General features: G+C 42.8%; 2 protein-coding genes across 3 annotated transcripts in view; one reads left to right on the plus strand and one right to left on the minus strand.

The window, feature by feature from the left end:
- Positions 1-12: 12 nt before the first annotated feature.
- Positions 13-6,337, minus strand: ints12 (integrator complex subunit 12). Of its 2 annotated transcripts, none has more exons than XM_071527290.1 (7): positions 6,206-6,337; positions 4,650-4,815; positions 4,309-4,470; positions 3,412-3,596; positions 3,055-3,214; positions 2,747-2,893; positions 13-845 (listed from the first exon to the last, which is right to left on the minus strand). In XM_071527290.1, exons 2-7 carry the CDS (start codon positions 4,803-4,805, stop codon positions 270-272), a joined length of 1,386 nt encoding a protein of 461 aa, XP_071383391.1. In that variant the 5' UTR covers positions 4,806-4,815; positions 6,206-6,337; the 3' UTR covers positions 13-269. The 2 variants fall into 2 exon arrangements, with proteins under 2 accessions (XP_071383391.1, XP_071383390.1); XM_071527289.1 differs by having other exon boundaries at positions 19-845; positions 2,741-2,893.
- A 173-nt stretch (positions 6,338-6,510) lies between these two features.
- gstcd (glutathione S-transferase, C-terminal domain containing) overlaps positions 6,511-20,614 on the plus strand; it is a 52,278-nt gene continuing 38,174 nt past the window's right edge. The window contains exons 1-5 of the mRNA XM_071527292.1: positions 6,511-6,677; positions 6,857-7,287; positions 8,046-8,498; positions 10,027-10,290; positions 14,242-14,335. Coding sequence (XP_071383393.1) covers positions 6,868-7,287; positions 8,046-8,498; positions 10,027-10,290; positions 14,242-14,335 — 1,231 coding nt within the window. The 5' untranslated portion in view covers positions 6,511-6,677; positions 6,857-6,867. The remainder of the gene's footprint in view (positions 6,678-6,856; positions 7,288-8,045; positions 8,499-10,026; positions 10,291-14,241; positions 14,336-20,614) is intronic.

The raw sequence follows: 20,614 nt of genomic DNA on the forward strand, positions 1-20,614 counted from the left end.
CTTTATAAGAAGAGGATATTTAATGAACTTTGTCAATAAAAAGTGACAGTTACTTTGCAAATGGTTAGATTTGTTAGGACAGAACGAGGCACACAGAGTCCAGCAGCTTTTACACAAAGAAAGATTCAAGTATTTGACTGGATGGTGTTACTCCATGTACAGATGCTCTCTTAATTCCAAAATAATGCTCTGGCACTAATTCCGCACTGCTTAAGCCTTTCTTTTCTACTCCCTCACACCTTCTTTTACACTGCGCTTTCTATCTCTACTCATTTCTTCAGTTTCTTCTGTGCAGCTTTCTTCTTCACCAGTTGCAGCCGTTTCATGGCGTTGAGCTGGGACTCTTGCGATGTTGGTGCTTTGTCCCCTGCTGCGGCCTTTGACCCGTTCCCATTGTTCCCATTACCTCCTCCGTTGCTGCCAGAGCCACCGTTCCCCCCCGCGCTCGGCTGGGAGCCGCTCGGGGAGCCCCCCCCTGACGACCCCGACGTCGACACCTTTCCTTGGCCGTCCCCGCTGGACGAGCGGTTCAGCGGCTGCTTACCCAGCGTCAGGGGTGGAGGAGGTTTCAGAGTCGCCTGGCTAGAGCCGTTTCCATTGCCGCCCCCGGGCATCTTGGTAGTCCCGAGTCCCGACTTGGCTCCAGCTAGCCCAGACAGCCCCACAGGTTTCTGGCCAGAGGGAGATGTGGAGGTCTTGCTGCTCCCGCTGGGGCCCGAAGACCCCAGTTTGGAGCTGGAGGAGACAGAAGGGCTCGTCTTGGCCCCAAATGCAGCCCAGCCCGTAAGACCACTGGCTGAGGAGGAGGAGCCACTGCTGCAGGGATTGGCTGATGTTGTGGATGCCTGGAAGAAACGATAAATAATTACCATACTGCAACACCAATTCACAATGCCAAGTTTTTGTAGTCTGTTTGCATGGTCATTATTTTTACATTTTGAAACTGCCTGGTTTCAAGATCATTAGGTGACACCATGAAATTAATTTCAGAGTGTGCCAAAGCAAATTTGCTGATAAAGCTCAAATACTATGCACTGTTGTCAGTGTAACTGCAGGTTGAAAAAAATATGTCATTTTTTTATGCACCTACTTTGCAGTGTCTGCAGTGTCTGCAGTGCCTGTCTCAAGTATGTGGTGGAGCTCTAAGAGCATTTTTAACACCTCAAAAGTGAATTAAACCCACAAAAAAAACACTCTAGTGTTTTCTAAACAAATGCAGCTGATTAGCCAAGTCCCCTATTTTGTTATGAAGTGTTGTAATTTACTTTTTTTGGTGTACCCACTTTCCCTCAACCTGCTTCATCTACTTCAGTTAGCGATTTCCTGCATTTCCCACAATGCCTTTCTACAACCCCAAGAAAAGGGGCGTGAACTTTTTGCTTTCATTCAAAGGGTCAATATTGGCATATAAATATAGTTAGCTAGCCAACTAGTTTGTGAACATTGGGGCGTGTCTATGATCACAAGCTGCGTCCCTTACTCAAAACACGTCTTGTGGCTGCATTGCATTCTGGTCTATTGAGGCTACTGTTGATGAAGAACCAATGGATTTCTCCCTGTACGATTGCTAAAACATCAGTGAGTCTAGAAAGAAGCTCTTGCTCTTTGATTCTGAGGGACTGACATCAAAACCTGATGTTTACCGTTGATGTTTTAGATAGCTGAACAATTTTCTGCTATCAAAGCCAATTGTAACTGTGCTTGAAATATCTCAAATGTGACATCACATCGTTTATGTTTGGTCAGTTACCCGTGGGAATAAGAAAAATACACCACTAAGCAACAAAATGGACCCTTTTTCCTTTAAAGCTGTCTCCAAAGGAGAACACACACTGTGAGAGTTGCAGGATATCTACCCATTAGCTACCAGTAGCTGTAGTTTATTGTATACCACATACTATGCTAGAACATTGAGTAAAATTAATATTATTAGTTGGCTTGGAAGACATACACATCTCCAAGCCCCAGTATTGTAGACCAACTACATTTACCATTTAAGTTGTGTCAATTAGTGACAATTACCTGCAAGCTGGACAGTGAATTGACTTACATACTTGGGAAACATTTGTATTGAAAACCAACAGAAACACTTCCACTCCGACTTGTATTGATAGAATCAATTATTGACACCAAGATATTGCGTTTGCTGTCAAAATAACTATGGTGAACTCCACTGAGTAACACTACTGTGAAAGTTTTAAATGCAATCCCCCTGGAAAAGTGCACTGCATAGGAATGCTGTATCAGAGTAGAACTGAGTAGGCTGGTACTTGAAAATAAAAATATGCTTCCTACACATTTTCCTCTGCAGGGACTTTATGTACACTGCCTTTTAGAGCAGTACGCCCTGTTATTGATGGCTACCGTTCTTCTCTCTTTCACCACCAGTAACCACAGAAAGATGCAGAACACTAGTTTTTGTTTGATGTGAGGGGTGACACAAGAGCAGGTGTGGCTATGGTGTGGTTAGCTATGGTGTGGCTAGCAAAAGGCCAATGGTGGGAAACAAAGCAAGGTTTTGCTAACCTAAAATTTGTTAAACGTTATTCTCATAATTTCAGTGTGTCACTTCATAACCCAAATGTTTGTTAACCATTCAGAAAGTTGGGAAATCACTATCACTAACCCTAACCCAAACAGAATAGGCCTAACGACTAACCCAAACCCTAACCCTCACATGCTGTCTTACATGCTTTTAAAGTCTAACATCCTGCAAAAGCCATAGTGAATTAATGCGTACCTTCACCTCCGTTCTTTTGAAGGCCTGGAAGGTGCTGGTTGTGTCAGGCTTGGCTTTGAGCTCTGTCTTTTTCACCAGTGTGTCTTTTACAACAGGGGCTGCTGATACCGCCGCAGGGGCCGGCTTCTGTGGAGGCTTCTGGGCTTTCTGGGCCTAGTGAAAGAAATCAACTGAAACTGTTATTTTTAGACAATAGAAACAGTGCCAGTTCCTATTAATATTACCTTATTAACATGAATAAACACTGATTAGCCACCTAAGCCATGTTATGTATATGTGCAAAGTGGATACAGGAAGATTATTATTTTCCTTACCATACGTTTCATTTGCCTGGTGCAGCGGGCACAGTACCACACAAGCCGAGGGTCGTTGACTTCTTTGTCCGTCACCTGGGGTTTGTGACAGTCCTGGTGGTACAGGTTATGGCACTCCTGGCATTCCACCAACTGGTTTCCCATCGTCACTGTCATTTGTCTGAGGTAATAAAAATGGCACAGAAAGGTAAACACATGAATGGAAATGCATGTCTGGCTAGTATCCAAGTTTCTTGTATACCACATACTATGCTAAAAGAACAGTGTAGAGTATGAACACATACACATGTCCTCATGCCCTAATGTATTGCAGACCAGCTACATTTATTGCGTTATTTGTCAGTAAGTGACAATTACCTGCAAACCACACAAGCCAGGCCCATCTCCATGGCAAAGTCGTCAGCATTGGTCTCGTCGTAGTCATGTATGTTTGGCAGCATGAGGTCTTTGCTCGTCTGAACGGTGATTGGAGAAGAACGGTTCTCCGGTTTCTCCAACCGAGGCTTCTTTGGAGGGTCAACCTCACCCAGATCAACCCTGACCTATGTTCGCCAGTTGGAAAAAAATGAGGTAAGTTTAGTCTATGCATGTTGACAATCAGTGCTAGCTAAGTAACAGCATGCCAAATTTTTGTCATTTTAAAATTATACAAACCTGTATGATGTTATGCAGGTATCATTTTATGTTCTTCTTGAACTTAAAGAGTAACTACGGCTATTTTTGTCCTGGACCCTAGTTTCCATCATACTGATCAGTTCTGACCAACATCTCATAAACTGCTTCCCTATAGAGCTACAGTACTTATGTCTTTCTTGCCTGGGTTGAAAAACCTATTGGCGCTCACTCTGGAATGGAATTTTCACTTTAACCATGACCTAACGCCTTTCACTATTTTCTTTGCACTACTTTACGTAGGCACATGTACAGGCAGCCGTAGCGGGCCGGCAAAGGGTGAGCAAGGAAGTGCTAAAGCATTGCAGCATCAAAACTTTATGAGAAAGGCATGACTTTAGATCATTTTTAGATTATGTCTCATCACAGATTGAACAATTAATGTGTTGAAATTAATTCATTAATTAATTTTTGGAGTATCCATTGGACTGTATTGGAGATCTGCACATGGTATGATGAAAAAAGTTGGGAAAACAGGGTCCAAGTAAAAAATGGTCAGAGTTATGCTTTAAGGGGAATAATCAATCTGAATATGAACCGAAATTTACTCTAATTCATCCAGGGACAAAATGCACCCAGTACCTTCTCAGAGGGTCGTTTCTCCGCCTCTTTCTTGCTCTTCTCGGAGCTGCTGGACTTGCTGCTGCCGCTGCTGCTGCTGGAGGACGAGGAGCTTGAGGACGACTTGGAGTCCTGTTTACTTAGGCTCAGCTTTGACACAGAGCTCTTGGACACCTCTATATCCTGAAGATACACAGTGATTAAGACAAAGGACTCTGCACCTAGTTCTATATATTATATACCAATAAGACAAGGTGACAAGTGAACAATAGTAAGCAACAATGTCAATAAAGGAAGGGGTCAGACAGAGAACTTCCTATATATATATATATATTAGCATCAAGATGTAAATAACTCCTTACTTTTTGTGATGAGCGGTAAGATGAGTCACTCCCTCTGGATAGCGACTCATCCAGCAGAGCTTTGAGTTTCTCTGCAGAGTCTTTGCTCTTGGAGTGCAGGTAACTCAGTCCCTTCAGGAAGATGGGATCCAAGTCCAGACTGACGGCTGCAGCCATGGTTTAAAAACTAGGAGTGATAATAAGGAATGTTAGCTTAAATAGGCTTCAATATCCACTTATTTTGTCTAGTGACATTTCAGATTAGCCTCCAATATCTTTTTATCAGGAAATATAAGCAAGTTTTACATAGTTCAAAAGTAAAAAACAAAACAAAACACAAAATAGCTTTTCAAAGGCTTCACATCTAGCAGATCACATCTTTGCCTGAGTAAACATAATATTGGATAATTGTAAACAAAATGTCTCTTCTGTCTCCAGCCAGCCAGTTAGTCAGTTACGGGGGTACGGTCATGTCAGGTTCATCCTCACATTCAGCTCTATTTGTTTAGGCTGCTGAACATTAAAAGCATAAAACCTATTTCCCTTTACATGAAATGTCTATTATTTTCAACATGAGACACTGTTTCTCTTAAATGTGAGAGAATGTGTTTAATAGTGAGATTCATAAAAAAAAAAAAACATAACTTCTTTTTAAATGAGTGTGTACCTCTAGAAATTTTACTGATGTATAGTAAACTTCCCCAGCCATTCATAATGCATCAGGCCTTTCCATGGCATAATAATCTTTGTTACTACAGCTATGATGTAGCCTGGAAATAAGAGGTGAAATAATTTGCTTCTGAGAATAAGTTATGCTTAAATTAAATTAAATTCCCATACCTAGATAACAAACCAAAGTAGATTACTATTAGGTTGTTATAATATGATGAATTAGTGAAATACACAGGAGGCACAGCCTTTGATAAAACATAACTTGGGTCAGTTTTCTTTCACAGCAGACACATGAGCAGTGATGAGCACACTCTGTGTATCATATATACCCTTAAAAGTTTAATATATTCATTCAATTGTTTCTTTCCGTTTACCTTTTGCAAAACCTGAACTGAGCTAGAGAGGGGAGAAGAGGACAGAGACAAAGAGAGATGACAGGAGGAGAGAAATGAGAAGAGGCAAGAGAAGAATTCAGACGGGGAGGAGTGATTAGAGAGAGACACTGACAGATAAGACAGGCGACACACTACAATACATCACTGTAAGCCTGTACAGACTGCTGTTTTAAGTGTTTACTATGCTGATTAATTTAGACCCATGTATGTTCACATCACCAGTCTGCTTCATTTTGCTGCTGAAATTTTAAACATTTCTTCCCAGGGAGGATGCCCCCGGACCCCCCTATGTCTCTGTTGTAACTGAGCCCCTAATGTAATAAAATCCTAACAACGCCCCTGAGTTTGTCTATCGGTTATAAGGAACCAGATAGGCTGACGTTGCTGAGTAGTTTGTCAGGAAGAGAGACTGTGCACTGACTGTGATAGCTGCACAGTGGCTAACTTCCCACCCAGCTATCAGTTATAAATCTCAATAAAGTTCGTCGATTTTCTGATTGATTACATTACCTCACAGTCCGCTCCTGGTAAACGTGTGCTCCTTATACAGGTGTAGTCGTTCAGACGAGCAAATATCGAAGGTTAATCAGCAGTTCCTACTCAGGGAACAGAGATCAACCGGGATGGATGAACCGCTTTTCCTTCGTTCAACCTACGCAACCATTAAATACGTCCGCGGAAACTACACGGCGCGGAACATTGTGTGGAAGTTGTGTTTTCATCAAAAACATTCCAAAAACGCATAGTTTTGCATTTACTATTCAATCCACCTATTATTTTTATGCATTTTGTATAATGTTTTTTTTTTTATATATCTCGTAGTATTGATTCGTAAGGAATGACACCGGACAACTGGTGGCACTGTGGAGCTATCCAATCTTTAGCACCGGGAAAGAAGAAGAAAGTAGGAAGTGCCTTCCACAACAACGTGGGTTTAGTGTAACTAATGTCCTGTACATATCTCTGCTTTACAAAAGCTGCTGTAAGTATCTTCTAATGTTGTTTTATACCTCGCATCCACAAGGACAGTATGCTGACTTCCTAGCTTGCATGCTACAAGATGCATGCACGGCTAAATGCAATTTATTGATGCTATTATCACATTTTCGAGACAATTTCCCCTAACTAATAGCTTGTTTGCCACCTTCTTTTACTCTGCAGTACTATTTATCATGAAGCACACAGACACGAAGCAGCAACAGCAGCACTCTCTCTATTTAGAAGTTTGTTCCCAAAATGAAGAGCCATCTCTTCCCTTGCACACCTCCATCGCCCTGTTTCTGCTGTCCTACTGCGAGTGCAAGTCCTTCAGGGTGTTTCTGGTCGCCGCCAAGCCCTGCGGCTCCCAGTCACTGAGGAGTCAGCTGCCGGAGTCTCTGGATTTGTGTGACATCCAGCTGGAGGACCTGCCCCTGCTGGTGAGGGGCTGCCACTTCCCTGCTGCTGTAGATGAGACCGGGAGGTACTGCAGGGCCGGACTGGCTGTGGTGCTGCGACACATCATCAGCAAGACCACCGAGGCTGACCCGAGCAGGAAGGATGTGTTGGCACTGCTGGGCTTCAAGAAGACCTGTCTGAAGGCCTGCGCTGAGGTTAGTTGGGAGGAATCAATGTTGGGGTCAGTTCATGAATGAACTCATCAATTCCAATTCAGGAATTAAAAAAAACAAACAAAAAACCTCAGTTGGAATTTCAGTACGTTGAATTTAATTCTGTGAAATTCCATGTTTCTTTTTTTGTTTTTTTCTTGCCACATATCTGAGATTACACGACGTGTTATATATTATCAATGCTGAATATCAGAAAATGTTAAAGGTAGCTTTCAGGGTGGTATTTGATGCATGTAATCATAATACATACATTATGATTGAATGTATTTGATTTATTTAACTGTCTTTCATGATGTTTGATTTATGTAGTGGAATTTAATGGAATTAAATTTTGTTTCCTGTCATTCCAATCGATTCCAATTCAATTCCAATTCTGTTTCCTTAGAGCTGGATGTAATTCCAGTCCAGCTCCAACTTGATGGCTGATCTATTGCTTGATTTGCAACAAAGCAAGTGCCTGAATCATTAAATGACTGTGCACTCAGCAGCAATTGCATTTGCCCAACGTCCAGGGGTACTATTATTTTTTAGTATTGTACGTGAGATCTAATAGATGATACTATCCATACTGCTTTAGTGTAGCTAGTGGCATAAGCCATCTTTTCAATGTCATTCTTCTAACATATGTTCTAACAAGGCTTCAGTCATGAATTTACTTTCAATTAAGGGAGTTTTCAGAAAAAGGGGCTGCTATATTTGACAGACAAAAATCTTCTCTTTCTCATCCTCTTTACTCGCAGGTGAGCCAGTGGACCAGACTGTGTGAAATTGGCATCCCCTCTGCTGTTGAAGAACACCTCCAAAATCCCACGAATCAGTATCTGCAGCTGCCCCCCGCCATCCTCCACTTAGAGAAAAAGCTGGGCGAGCCTGTCAAAGTCCACAATGATGACAAAATCCGCAGACAGAAACTGCAGCAACAGAGGCAGAATAAACAGGGTGAATCCCCCGAAGCCCAGGGGAACCCAGAGTCCCAGGCTGCTCGGCCCCCTCAGGCGTGTGACGGACTGGAGCTCAGCGCGGCTCTGGCCAAGCTGTCTGTGGATGCAGTTCCCTCTCCGGCCACCAGGGAGAACTCTGAGATCAGGAAAGTGAAGACCACAGACCTGCCCCCGCTGGAGCATGTGTTTGCCGAAGGGCTGTACTTCACTCTGACTGATGTGGTGCTGCTGCCATGCATCTATCAGTACCTGGTAAATTTCATTATTTATCATATGAATGTCTGTGGACCGAAGCCTCGTCCAGAAACTAACCTTTTCTACTGTTTTCTTAGGGCTTTGCCTAATTTAGATCTATTGTGTGAATAGATTTCTAATGCTCATCTAATCTTAGAGTCAATACATGCATCTCCTCCATAAGCCCCGTATCTTTAACGCAATCGCATGCTGTAAGCCTTCCAAAATCTACCATAAGCAGACTCTTTATTTGCACCGTGAACAATCACGTGTAGCCGTCCAAGTCTTTGTTTTGCAACATAAACAGTCGCACACATGACTTCACTCTGATGCCACCTCGTGTAGGCGGTGCCACACACAGAACATCCATTCAGTGTATTTACTGGCTTTTTCCCTGGTGACCGCTCTTTATTATGATGACATGTCAAATTATGCGTGACATATGATTTTGACATTCTGGTTGGGGTGAGCAGGTAGCACATCCAGCTCCTTTCAGATCCAGCCAGGCAGAAACTTGAGTCAGGAAGAGTCACTGCATCAGACTTGGCACAGGTTCCTGCTCTCAAAGGTGGTCCAGAGCCACCTGGCAAAGCGTGATAACAGTGTATGGGAGGGTTTCTATTCAGATGGAGCAGGTTGAAATGCATTTCAATGACTCTACTTTAGAAGCGCATTTCTGTTTGCAACAGATCAAAGATGAGTGGGTTGTTATGTTGACCCTAAGACTCTTAACTTCATAAACTTTGTTTTGTTTTGTTTTTTGGGAAAGACTTCAGCTGTTTATGAACATCATGTGAATATTCATTACACATAGTTATTGCATATTTTAAGTTGGTAGCAGTCGCACTGCAATGGGGACCAGACTATACTGTAGCTGTCATATTCTTATTTATTGGTGGTTTAAGGAGACATATGGTGTTATAGATCAGGAATTCTTCACAGTCACGCAGGGAAGTGGGTCTCAACCTCCCTTTCACCCCTCAGCCATCTCCAACTATCTCTGACTGTGGGAATGAACTGAAGTTCTCACAATGAGGCTTTTAGTAGTCAGCTGTGCTCCAGTGGTTTCCAGTTTCACACTCAGCCTAGCGTGTCTCCTCTTAACGGCCATCACTGTCCACGGACACACGCAGCTGAGACAGATCCTTCCCACTCCACCCAGTTGTCGGACTACCAACTGTCCCTTCTCTCTCTCACTCTCTCTCACTCTCTCTCTCTCTCTCTCTCTCACTCTCATTCTCACTCACACACACACACACACACACACACACACACACACTAATTCTCAGATCATGTCTCTGTTTGTGTCTTCCCTCTCCCCACCTCCCAACACACACACATTTTATATACCACTATATTCGTATTTTTCTGCCCCCCTCCTCTCCTCCATGTTTCTGTCCAGCAGGGTGATGAGCGGTTGGTCATTCTGGTGGAACCTGACATCTCGCTTCACTGGACAATGACACGTCTGATGAGTCACTTAATCCATATCTCCTTGTTTTTCTTTTCTCTTTCATCTCTCTCATTCTCCTATTCTCTCTCACAGTGTTCCCTTCAGACGCACGCTGCTAGCGCTCTGGCCCAGCTCCCCCTCCTGCGGCGTTGGTACAGCCGTGTCCAGGAGGTACCTGGGGTTGTTAGGGCGGCCCAGGCCTGTGGGATGGCTCTTTCCACCCCTCAAACCCCCGGGTCCAGCCCGCAAGCCCCAGCAGCAGAGGCCGTTCCAACTAGCCAAGTAGAGGAAGGCCTGGAGAGGACCATGCAGGCGCCCTTTGTTGGCGGCCCCAGGCCCACAATGACTAAACTTAAAGTAAATGAATAATTCTCTTTATTTATATCTCATCATGCTTTCCTTTTCTGGGCTCATGCTGTGCCCTCTGAAATTGTATGCAACCCTACCAGTCCCACCGGTGGGTCCATCATTACAAATGCATGTTGTGCAGCCAAGCTTTGTTCAAACCCACAGAACTTTATTTTAAAGGTTAAATGTGTAATATTTCTCCTTTTACTGAAATAATAATGTGACTTGTAAAAATCAGCAGAGGTTCCCGAATGGTATTGAGTGAAACAAAGTGAACAGCCACGGCAAGGTCCATTCAAAAATCTGGCAATTTGTTTTTGCCAAAGAATACACATCGGAAAATAGAAAATGTGAGACTTTATCACTTATCGATAGGGTGTTTTGGTGAATTCGGCATGTATGTAATCCTCCAAACAGCTCAAATTTTAACGGACTGGCCCATTTATGCACCGGGCAAGTAGTGTTACTTCACACATAAAATAGCGACTCCTTTCATTTGATATGTTCCAAAAATCCACAGACAACAGGAATCATGGTACTGTCAGTATCCTAATCTCTCCATTGAACAAAAAAAAAATGTGCTAACTTGGTAAAACATGATAGAATGTTCTTTGTTGTTGATTCTGAAACAGTCCAACTGGTGCCACCATGCTGATGATGGTCTCACTCTATGGAGGGCAGAGTGCTGCTGCAATGACAACACTGAACGATAGAGGATAACGTTGGACCAGAAATTACACATAGACCCTTTAAATTCTCCGTCCTCCCAAGACACCAAATATGTCATGCTGAATAAGATAGAAATGTGTATAAAATCATGCACAAGACATCTAAATTTCTTCCATCAGATGGGTTTGAATATTTCACTCCATATAAGTGTGCTACACCTTCAATGAAGGGCTGGAACGAGCAGATACAGAATATGTATGTGACATTGCTGTACAGTGTGGAAAAAAAATCGAACTTTTCAAAGGGAAAGTCAGTGTGCAAGGGGTTAACACACATACACAGAATGTGACTTTAAGGAGCTGAGCTCTCTCCCAGTGTCCCTTCACAGCATGATGGAGGGCTTGGGGACTCCAACTGGTTGTTAACCATTATCCCTGTAATTTAACGCCTCTATTCTCTGCTGATTGTTCTTACAAGAGTGTTGCTTTAAGTTAATGCAATGGCTTATAACAGACTTTGTTAATTGTAGAATTCTTTGTCTTCCTGCCAATGCTTAAATGTTAAGTGCTTTCAATCACAGACTTTATATTTTAAATTGTCTCTTCAAAGGTTTGAGAACGCCCAAGTCTGTATGCAGTAATTTCTTCTAACAGAGGCTGTTGGTATGACAGAACAGAATATTTCTCAGTCAACTCTGCCTTTATTAACGAAATATGCAGTTCTACTTCACTGCCCTCAGTGCATTTAGAAAGGCACAGTCTGGTAATGTCAGCGGACTCCCCTGTTACTACTTAATGCATTAGTGCGCTGCAGACAATGCACATTCAGCTTATTCTCATCCCAGGTGCAATAAAAACAGTGAATCCAATCCAAAACAAAATAACCTTTTATAGCCAGCCTAAGTAGCTCATAGTATTACCTGAAAATCTGTGTGTGAAGAGTGGAGACAGCACACAATACTAGCATAATAACTCCATAGTCTTAATATACAGCTCCCTTAGGAAGCATTGAAAGCTCTAGCAGTGACACACACACACACTCAGAGTCACACACATTGGTAGCTGTCTTAGCTCTACAGAACACCAAATGTTGCCCCTGCAACATTTTTTAGGACTAGTTTTTCTAGCAGGAGATAAGCAGGCTCAGCTGTTCAGAAGGAAACTTCTCCTCAGCCCCGACTAACCTCCCACTTCTGAACCTTCCTGCTGTTCTCTTGGCCTGATAGCGCTGCACTCTCAGCGAAGATAAATCTGTGATTTCCTGCTGGCTAACTGTCTACAACAATATGATATCCAGTAACAGGAAGAGAGGAAAAGGGATGGAGGGGGAAAAGAGGGAGCCTGAGTGAGGACGACGGGGTGGCTGGGTTGGGTCATAAATGTACCACGTAGCGGGGTGAGATTTAGTCAGGGACAGATGTGCACAAATGAAAGTGCTCATGCCAAGACCGATTCAAACATTAACACTAACAAAAATGTGCATACACACACACACATACACAATGCCCACCATTCTTTGTCTGCCCAGAGGGATTACAAGGCTGGCTGTGTGTCGCCACCATCATGTCTGCAGTGCAGCTGTTGCATTGGCTCGGCCGAGGTGTCTGTCTGTCTGTGTGTGTATGCGTCCTCATATGTGTTGGTGTGTGTCCCAAGGCAAGCCAGTAAGAGACAGACCGATCTGCCGTCCAACACTGTGACACGCTATCCCTCACTCCTGCTAACCAGAGGCACCGGTCCCATCACTCTGCACTATCCAGAATAGCTCAGTGGATGTGGCTTGTAAACTCTGCCTCTTCCTCACTCCAGTTAACACACACTGATGCATGCCAATCAAAATGCCTGTGCAACCAGCTTCAAATAATATAGACTAACGATTCCCTTCTCTTTTTTTTACCTAACCTACTGTAGCACAAGGTAATTTAATAGTGGTTTTAATAGTGGTGATGTACATACTATAGGACCTTCAAAGTAAAAAAATTGGAGCCACACTCCAGTAGCTCTGATGCAGAATTCTTTATTGTCTTGTCAAAAAGCAAAAAAAACCCCAACATTTTGACAGCAACACTGTCCTCATCAGGGTATAAAGCAAGATGTCTCTGTCGACTCCCTTAAATACAAGACAGGCATCAATAATCATTAGAACACAGGTGCTAGTACTCATAGTCTAATTAGTAGAGAGTACTAGACATGGAAGTAGAGCACACAGAGATACCACCCAAAGTAACCTCAATATAAACAATAGAGAGGCAATCACAGAAAATTATCAATACAGAAATGAAGCACTAATACAGTAAGAATTAGAAAGAATGTTCTACATAGACATAGATGGTCTAATGCTGGAGGAAACCACACAGAAAAAATGGGGCACATCGAGTGGCACTCCATATACTAAGTAATTCAGTAATATAAACTCAGTAATTGGCACAGTTATCAGTACAGACAGAACCAAAACACATGAAACTCATCTTTACAACATTCTGTAGGACCCAGACCCACCAACAAGATGATTCTGTATATAATTAGGGGCTGAGCGAATCAATGCGCTACACACAGTTCTACGGTCAAATAGTGGAAAAAAAAGAAAATTTGTGGTAGTCAGTGCTGATATTGTGGCGGCCTGCCACAGAGTTTTCTATGTGTGGGAAACCCTGGAGGGGTAGAGCGAGGGGAGATTGTCCACTAGTTAATCGATCGCGGATGGCGTCGTTCTCTTGGACGGATAAAAAAAATAAAAATAAAAAATGCTAAAATGGGTCACCAGATATACTTTGGCGGCCGTTAATATACCTGGTGGCCCGCCCAAGTAAAATCTGTGTGGGAAACACTGCAGTCACTTATGTGAAGGCAAACACATGGTTGTCATATAAAGATGTTCCCTTACCATATAGTGGTTTCACTCCACACCAGTGTCCTCCCTTCATAGACAATGATGCACTTAATGTTGAACTCTTACGCAAGAGTGTTTATATATAAACACTCGTCTCATTTTCTACATTTCTCCATTGATTCTCCAGAGTGTACTGAATGTGCCGGAGTATGTACTGTATTCGTGAAACATTTGTTCTGTCTAGAGAAAGAGCAATAAGAAGTGCAGTAGAAGTGGTTTGTCCTCAGGTGTAGTTTCAGATCAGACTGAGCAAGGTAACAAAGGGCATGTTCAAGAGCGGTTCTCTGTAAACCGCTTCATTACAACCATTTGGACCACAGAACCTCAAGGCTGTAGAGGAGTTTCTATGGTAACTGTGTGTGTGTGTGTGTGTACGTGCGTGTGTGTGTGCGTGTTCTTTAGGAGGATGGCATTGAGGCAGTCTTCTCCCCTCATCCTTGCCCTGCTTGGACTCTCCCATGGGACGACTTACCAGGAGCTATCAACCCCACTGAAGGTAAAGTCAAACCGCTCCCTTTTGGATTTCCTCCTCGCTTTCTCCATTTTCCATTTGCTCCTTCGTCCTTGCACTCTTTCCCGCACTCATTGACTTGCTTTTTTTTTTCTTTAGCTTTTTCTTTCTCTCATTTGCTCGTTCTCTTTATTCCGTTCTCTCACTTTCCCCCCCCTTGTTTTCTTTCCTCTCTCTAAACCCACCTCAATCTGTCTTCATCACCCTGTCCTTCTTTCATCCTCTTTACCTCCCACCATGTCTCCATCTGTATGCCTCTCCATCTCTCCTTACCTCCTTCCTTCTCCCCATTACTGGGCCAAAGTCAAAACAAATACCATTGATATATGGAGGAGGAGCATGGCATATGTGAATAAATATTTGCATAAAACCTTCCTCTACTATGTGGCTCAGTGATTTCTAGTGGCAACTCCCCACCCCAGAAAGAAAAATAGTTGCTACTGACACATAGCAGATCTTTCAATTCAGCCTCACTAGCCTCTGATGCGCTTTCCCATGAGTGCCCCTAATTAATTTTAAAGCGCTCGGCTTAATGCGTTATCCTCCTTAGGTTGTGGTTAAGTGTGAAACAGGGCTGTAACAGAAGCAGACGTAGCAACAACAGGCACACTCGTACACACACAACAGTGAGACACAAACATCTTACGTGAAATGTGGGTCTGGTGCCTGTGCCAGAGCGGATACTGATTGCGGTGAGAGTGGTAGCTAATAGGCAGTGGAGGGGTTGTTGATTGCCGCCCCAGGTGCCACTGGTGAAGCGGAGAAATGAAAATCTTGACGTTTCTCCGTCTCCCTTTCTCATACCGCTCTTCTTCCACTTCTTATTAGTGAGGTGTGACATGTCTGTGATGCTAGTGGAGCTAAAGCGTGTGCATGCACACGTTGGAGCAGCTGGGATATATAGGTGTTATTGTTACAGGAATATGGGTGTTGACGTAGCCGATAAGACAGATACACACACGTGGGAATCTTCATAATACTGTTAGTTCTAACTCTTCATCGTTGTGTGAAAGAGTACAAAAATGCTCTCTAATTGCTTGCTTTCCTTCATTTTCACTAATGTGGGAAATTCCAACAGGCAAAAGTTAGTTGATAGATTGCATCCACTCATCGCAGAATATTGTTTATTGTTTATTTGGATCCCCATTAGTTGTTACCAAGGTAACAGCTACTCTTCCTGGGGTCCATGTTAAGAACATAAATGTATACACATGCTTTCACATACATGAATACATTAATACAATTACAGCAATAATCTGGTCCACCCCAATTAAAACAGTATAAACATTACAAAAACCAAATACAATTTCAACAAAACCATGTGAAACTCTCTCTCTATAGGCTACATCTCTCTATATATGTATACATATATATATGCACACACACTAGGGGTGGGACAAAATATCGATACTGGAATATATCGCCATACTTCCTCTTGCGATACGTTATCGATACACTGGCGCCAAATATCGATATTTTTATTAAAACATGCAGGCGCTCTGAACGGATTCCCCCGCATTAAGCCTGTTACCATTCTGAACTACCAGAGTCACTACTTAATGACTCCTCGTGGTGGCGCTTATCAAATGAATGAGGGTAAAGTGAACTGAAGTTAACTAACTTGCGGTGAAGAAGACGAATAACTCACTCAAGGGGAAAATGGCGGACAGCGGGGGAAAGCAAATCAGAGAGGCACCCAGGGGGTTCCCCAAGCGCCGGCTGCCGGCTACTTTTATAACTGAATGTCACTAAACGTACACACTATCAGAATTTGGTAGTGACAACCGAATTTATGAATGAGAGTGACTGCGCATATGTATGGTACATACTGGAGCAGACTGAAGTAAAATGACTAGACTGTGTCTGTACGGTTAACAGGAGTCACTCCATTCCTCTGATCTCGCGATGGCTCTGGCTATGGAAATAATGTCTGTAACCATAGTAACGTTTACCACTGCCTTTCAGTTTGTTTGACACCAGTAACACCAGTAACCAGAGGCGTCAATTTATCCATAAGATCTTAATAAACCGCCACTGACAGCGGCGTCACTTTCTCTTTTTCCACCGCAGGAACTTGATACTTTTAACCGCAACATCTGGGCCGAGACCGCAGAACTGGTAGGAGCAACTGCAATGTTGAGGAATATAAAATTTGAGAATGTCCCACAACACTTACCTCCGTCTCTTTCAAATTAAGGATGATAATGTTACGTAACATAACGAGTGTCGCGCCACGTAACAACCAGTTGTCCAGTCCTGTTCTGGTTCACACTACTAACCGAAACCGCTGTCAAATTGGGTAGTCAGTACCTGATTTTCTCAGGTAGTGAGTTTGGTTATAGAATGCGGTTGTCACTCTCCTTAATAACCGAACTGCGTGTGAAATTGCAAGGAGAGTTTCAAAATAATAGCGATCTCTGCTGAACCTCGGATCGCGCAGCGAACGGTTGCCATGGTAACGACGGACTCAACTGAAGCGTTACAGCTGAAACTACTGTATAACGCTAAATACAAGGCATTAGCTGAGGAGATCATTTTAGGGGCTTCATGTAACGCTCCTAAAGAAATTCCTGGCCTTTGATGTTACCACCCAAGTTTAACCAAGTCCCACTGACTCCATTTTGCCAATGTGCAAAATATAAATGGGAGAAGTAAAGGGAGGAAAAGGGAAAGATTAGAGGGACTTCTGTTTTAGGAGGTTTGTTAAAGCCAGTATGCAGGTGTTATGACCATGTAAAATTGGGGGCATTTTGCCACTGCAAACATCCCTTAGCCGGCTACTTTTCCCATCTGGCTGGCTACTCAAAAATTTGGGGAACCCCCTGGGCACCACAGTTCCTGCTTTTTGCCTTTTTAGGGGTATTTTTTCTTCTTCAGTTACACAGATATCGTGATGTATCGTAGATGAATTGTCTTGCAATATATCGAGTATCGCAGAATCGCTGTATCGTGATACCATCGTTATCGTGGGCAACGTATCGTGATAGTATCGTATCGTGAGTTACTCTGTGATTCCCACCCCTAACACACACACACACTTATATGCACATACATACATACACACACACATACTACATAACAAGCAGTATCTATGACCATGTTTACCAAATACCTTGAGCTACCAATTTAACAAACCTGACAAATTTAACAAAACCAAAGTTTTCTTTTTTCTTTTGTTATTTAATTTAATTTTTTTATCTTTTATTATTCATATGAGTAAACCAGAATGACACTTTTCTGTTGAGATGGAGTATAAGTTTAGCTTCCTCCCTCTTTCTGCCTATGGGGTTGTGTAGGCTTAGCTTACACTTAACTACCCTCTGCAGTATCATAGCAGTGAACTATCACTTCCAAATCTGAACAAAAACACAAATGAAAAGTGGATATACATGGCCATGTTGCTATTTTTTTTGTTTCTTCACTTATTTGACTGGTCCATTTGTTGTCTATCCCTGCACTTTCTTCTTCTAGTCCTCTCTCTGAGGCACAAAAATGTTTCTGGATGTTTCAAAGTTAATCTCGCTAATATTTTTATCAATTCAACAAACAATATTTACAACGGTCAGTGTTCCTTGAACTGTTTAGTTTCATGTTCTGGTGGAGTAAATGTTACAACATATTCAGATCAATCCAATATGACTCCATTTAAACTACTGTTTTGTTCACCTTTAATTAGGCCTGCCTACACTAGTTGTACTTTTACAGTCATCTGCTGGCCATTATAAATCATTTACATATAGCCAGACTCCAGCATCTATTTCTATCCCAAACCCTCCACTAAAATCTGAACAGAAGCACTCTTGATAATGTGGGCAGTGTAACTGTTCTGAGTGTGGAAATCGTGGAGAGAAACCAGAATTTAGTTGTCCCACTTTTGCTGGCACTCTGCATGATAAACGGCGCTGTTGATATCTCCTTCTGCAGTATTAGGTTGGTAGGTAGGTAGCCCTTGTGTTTCAGAACTACAGTAATTAAAGAGGAGTGGAGACAAGAGGCAGCCAATTTGTCCTGAACCCCAGTGCGTGGGCTTTCCCATCTGTCGGCACCTACAGTATGCACAAACACATGCTCGCATACACACACACCTACACATATAGAAAATAGCAGCACTTTTCCCCTCGTACTGTACATATTTCTGCACCTACAAAACGGATATAACACACACACCTCTCTATAAAAGCTGTGTGTCTCATTTTTGCGCGCGCACACACACAGACACACCTAGAAAATATCAGAACGTTTACTCCTGCATATACATACCTGCTTCCACACCTACAAAACAGATGTACAGATACAAACACATGCACCTCTATAGAAGCTGCATGTGTTGTTTCATATATCGACCCGCTCAACTTATTTGCATTAGGTGAGAACAAATCCGACACGCAGGGGCTCAGGTGTGCACAATGCATAGAGGAACAAAGGGACCTCTGTGCATGCTCGCTGTTGTTTTTCCTCTACTTGTGAAGAGGGCTGGTCCACTAATTGTGGTGGGGTAACAGTGTGGAAGACTGGAGCCATTGTATAGAACAACTGCCTTCATGTCTCCAGCGCTTCACTTGATAGGTGGAGGGGGGGGGGGGGAGTGAAGGAGCGAGCGAGTGGTGGAATGATGGAGTGTGTGACAACGGGAGATTGAGATAGGGGCGAGACAGCATGAGGAAAGACAGGGGTTATCAGGAGAAAATAAGGGAAGGGAAGAGGGGTGAAAGACAATGGGGTGTAAGAGCTGGGGGGGGGGACTGCATAGTTGTCATGTTTGAGACGTGCTGCCATTAGGTCCTCCAGGGTTGTTTTGGTACAAGGAGATGAGATGAGTTTCCATGTCTTTGTCTAAGGTTACCAGAGGATGACAGAAGTGGAAACGCTGGAGTGAAAACCGGCTCCATTTGTCTCCGTCGCTGCGCCTCGGCTCCAGCACAGACGTGATTGAGATTTCACAAAATCCCCACTTGACTGGTGTGAAATATTTTTTCGTGGATTGGTGGAAGTGTCTGGGGCGGGGGATTGAACAGCGAACCTGTATGGTCATTATTAATGGTCAAATTCTCATTGCAGTTGTCACAGTCCATCGTGCCTTTAAAAGGCTCAAGATGAAATCCAGATACAAACAGGTGGGCCCTCGGTGCTGGTAATACGTTCTAGATCACTAATATAAAGTAAAAGCACAGACACGGCCAAACAGAGTTCAGTGGATTCACAGCTTCTTCCAAGCTTGAACAAACATGAGACAGTGTTTTTGAAGCCATGTTGCCGTAGCTCGGCTCAAACTTCCCACTCCCGTGTCGAAAAACATCCTCTTTGTCATGTTAATGCCAATAGAAATGTTAGCCAGGCCGGTAGTCTTAGCCCACGCTTTTCAGCACTCTGCTCTCTATACTGTACATGGGTCTAATGACTAGTTAAACATCTGTCATGTTTTGCTTACCAGATACCCTCGTACTGCTTGCTTGTCATGTGGTTTGGGCATTGATCAGCCTCTCTGTAAGATGCATCAAAGATAGAATATCCGTCCAGTAACAACTTTCAAATGGATTACTGTGTGGGTGGATATTTGCTGTTTCTGTCTTTTTAAAAAGTTTCTTTCTTTCCCAAAATACACAGTTCTCTATTCTCTATAAAGATGCTCTGATACAGTGCTGTTGTGACCACTTCACCCACTGTTAAACTTAAATTAGTTTGGCTGTCTGTGGTTATGTGTGGGAATTCCCCTCAGGCCCATTGTCTCACTGTTGTTGAGCTTTGCTGAAGATAATTAGCTGCATTTGATTCAAGTCCAGCATTATGAATTTCACATACATTTTCATCATTTTCTTTAGACAAGATATTGACTGGATGCCCCCAGGACACGGTCCGTTTTCTCTCATCTGAGCTTGCACTAGTGCATTCAACATATCTTCAAATATCTTTTTAAGCTCAAACTGTCGGCACTTGAGCATTCAATGTTATTAAATTTAAAAAAGGAGCATAGAAATGGATTGATCACCCCAGTTTTTAATAAGTGTTTCTTCAAACAACACATCTTCCACACTTCCACACTTTGATGTTCGATACAGACACTGCAATTCACCTTGTGTTAAATCTGCATATTTGAAATAAACTTATTTGTAGAAATAATATTACAAATCATTAGATGCATAGTAACCTAAGGCTATTCCATCCAAGAGGTAGGTAGCATATCTGACAATAGAATCTGATGGGGGAAAGAAATAAGTAAATGCATATCATTAGGTTATTGGCCTGCATATCTGTGTATTAGGTGTT

Source organism: Centroberyx affinis, unplaced genomic scaffold (assembly GCF_046629955.1).
Source record: "Centroberyx affinis isolate AG114_WGS23_722 - 3 ecotype Tasmania unplaced genomic scaffold, CSIRO-AGI_Caff_v1 ptg001516l_1, whole genome shotgun sequence".
NCBI classification, from domain to species: domain Eukaryota; kingdom Metazoa; phylum Chordata; class Actinopteri; order Beryciformes; family Berycidae; genus Centroberyx; species Centroberyx affinis.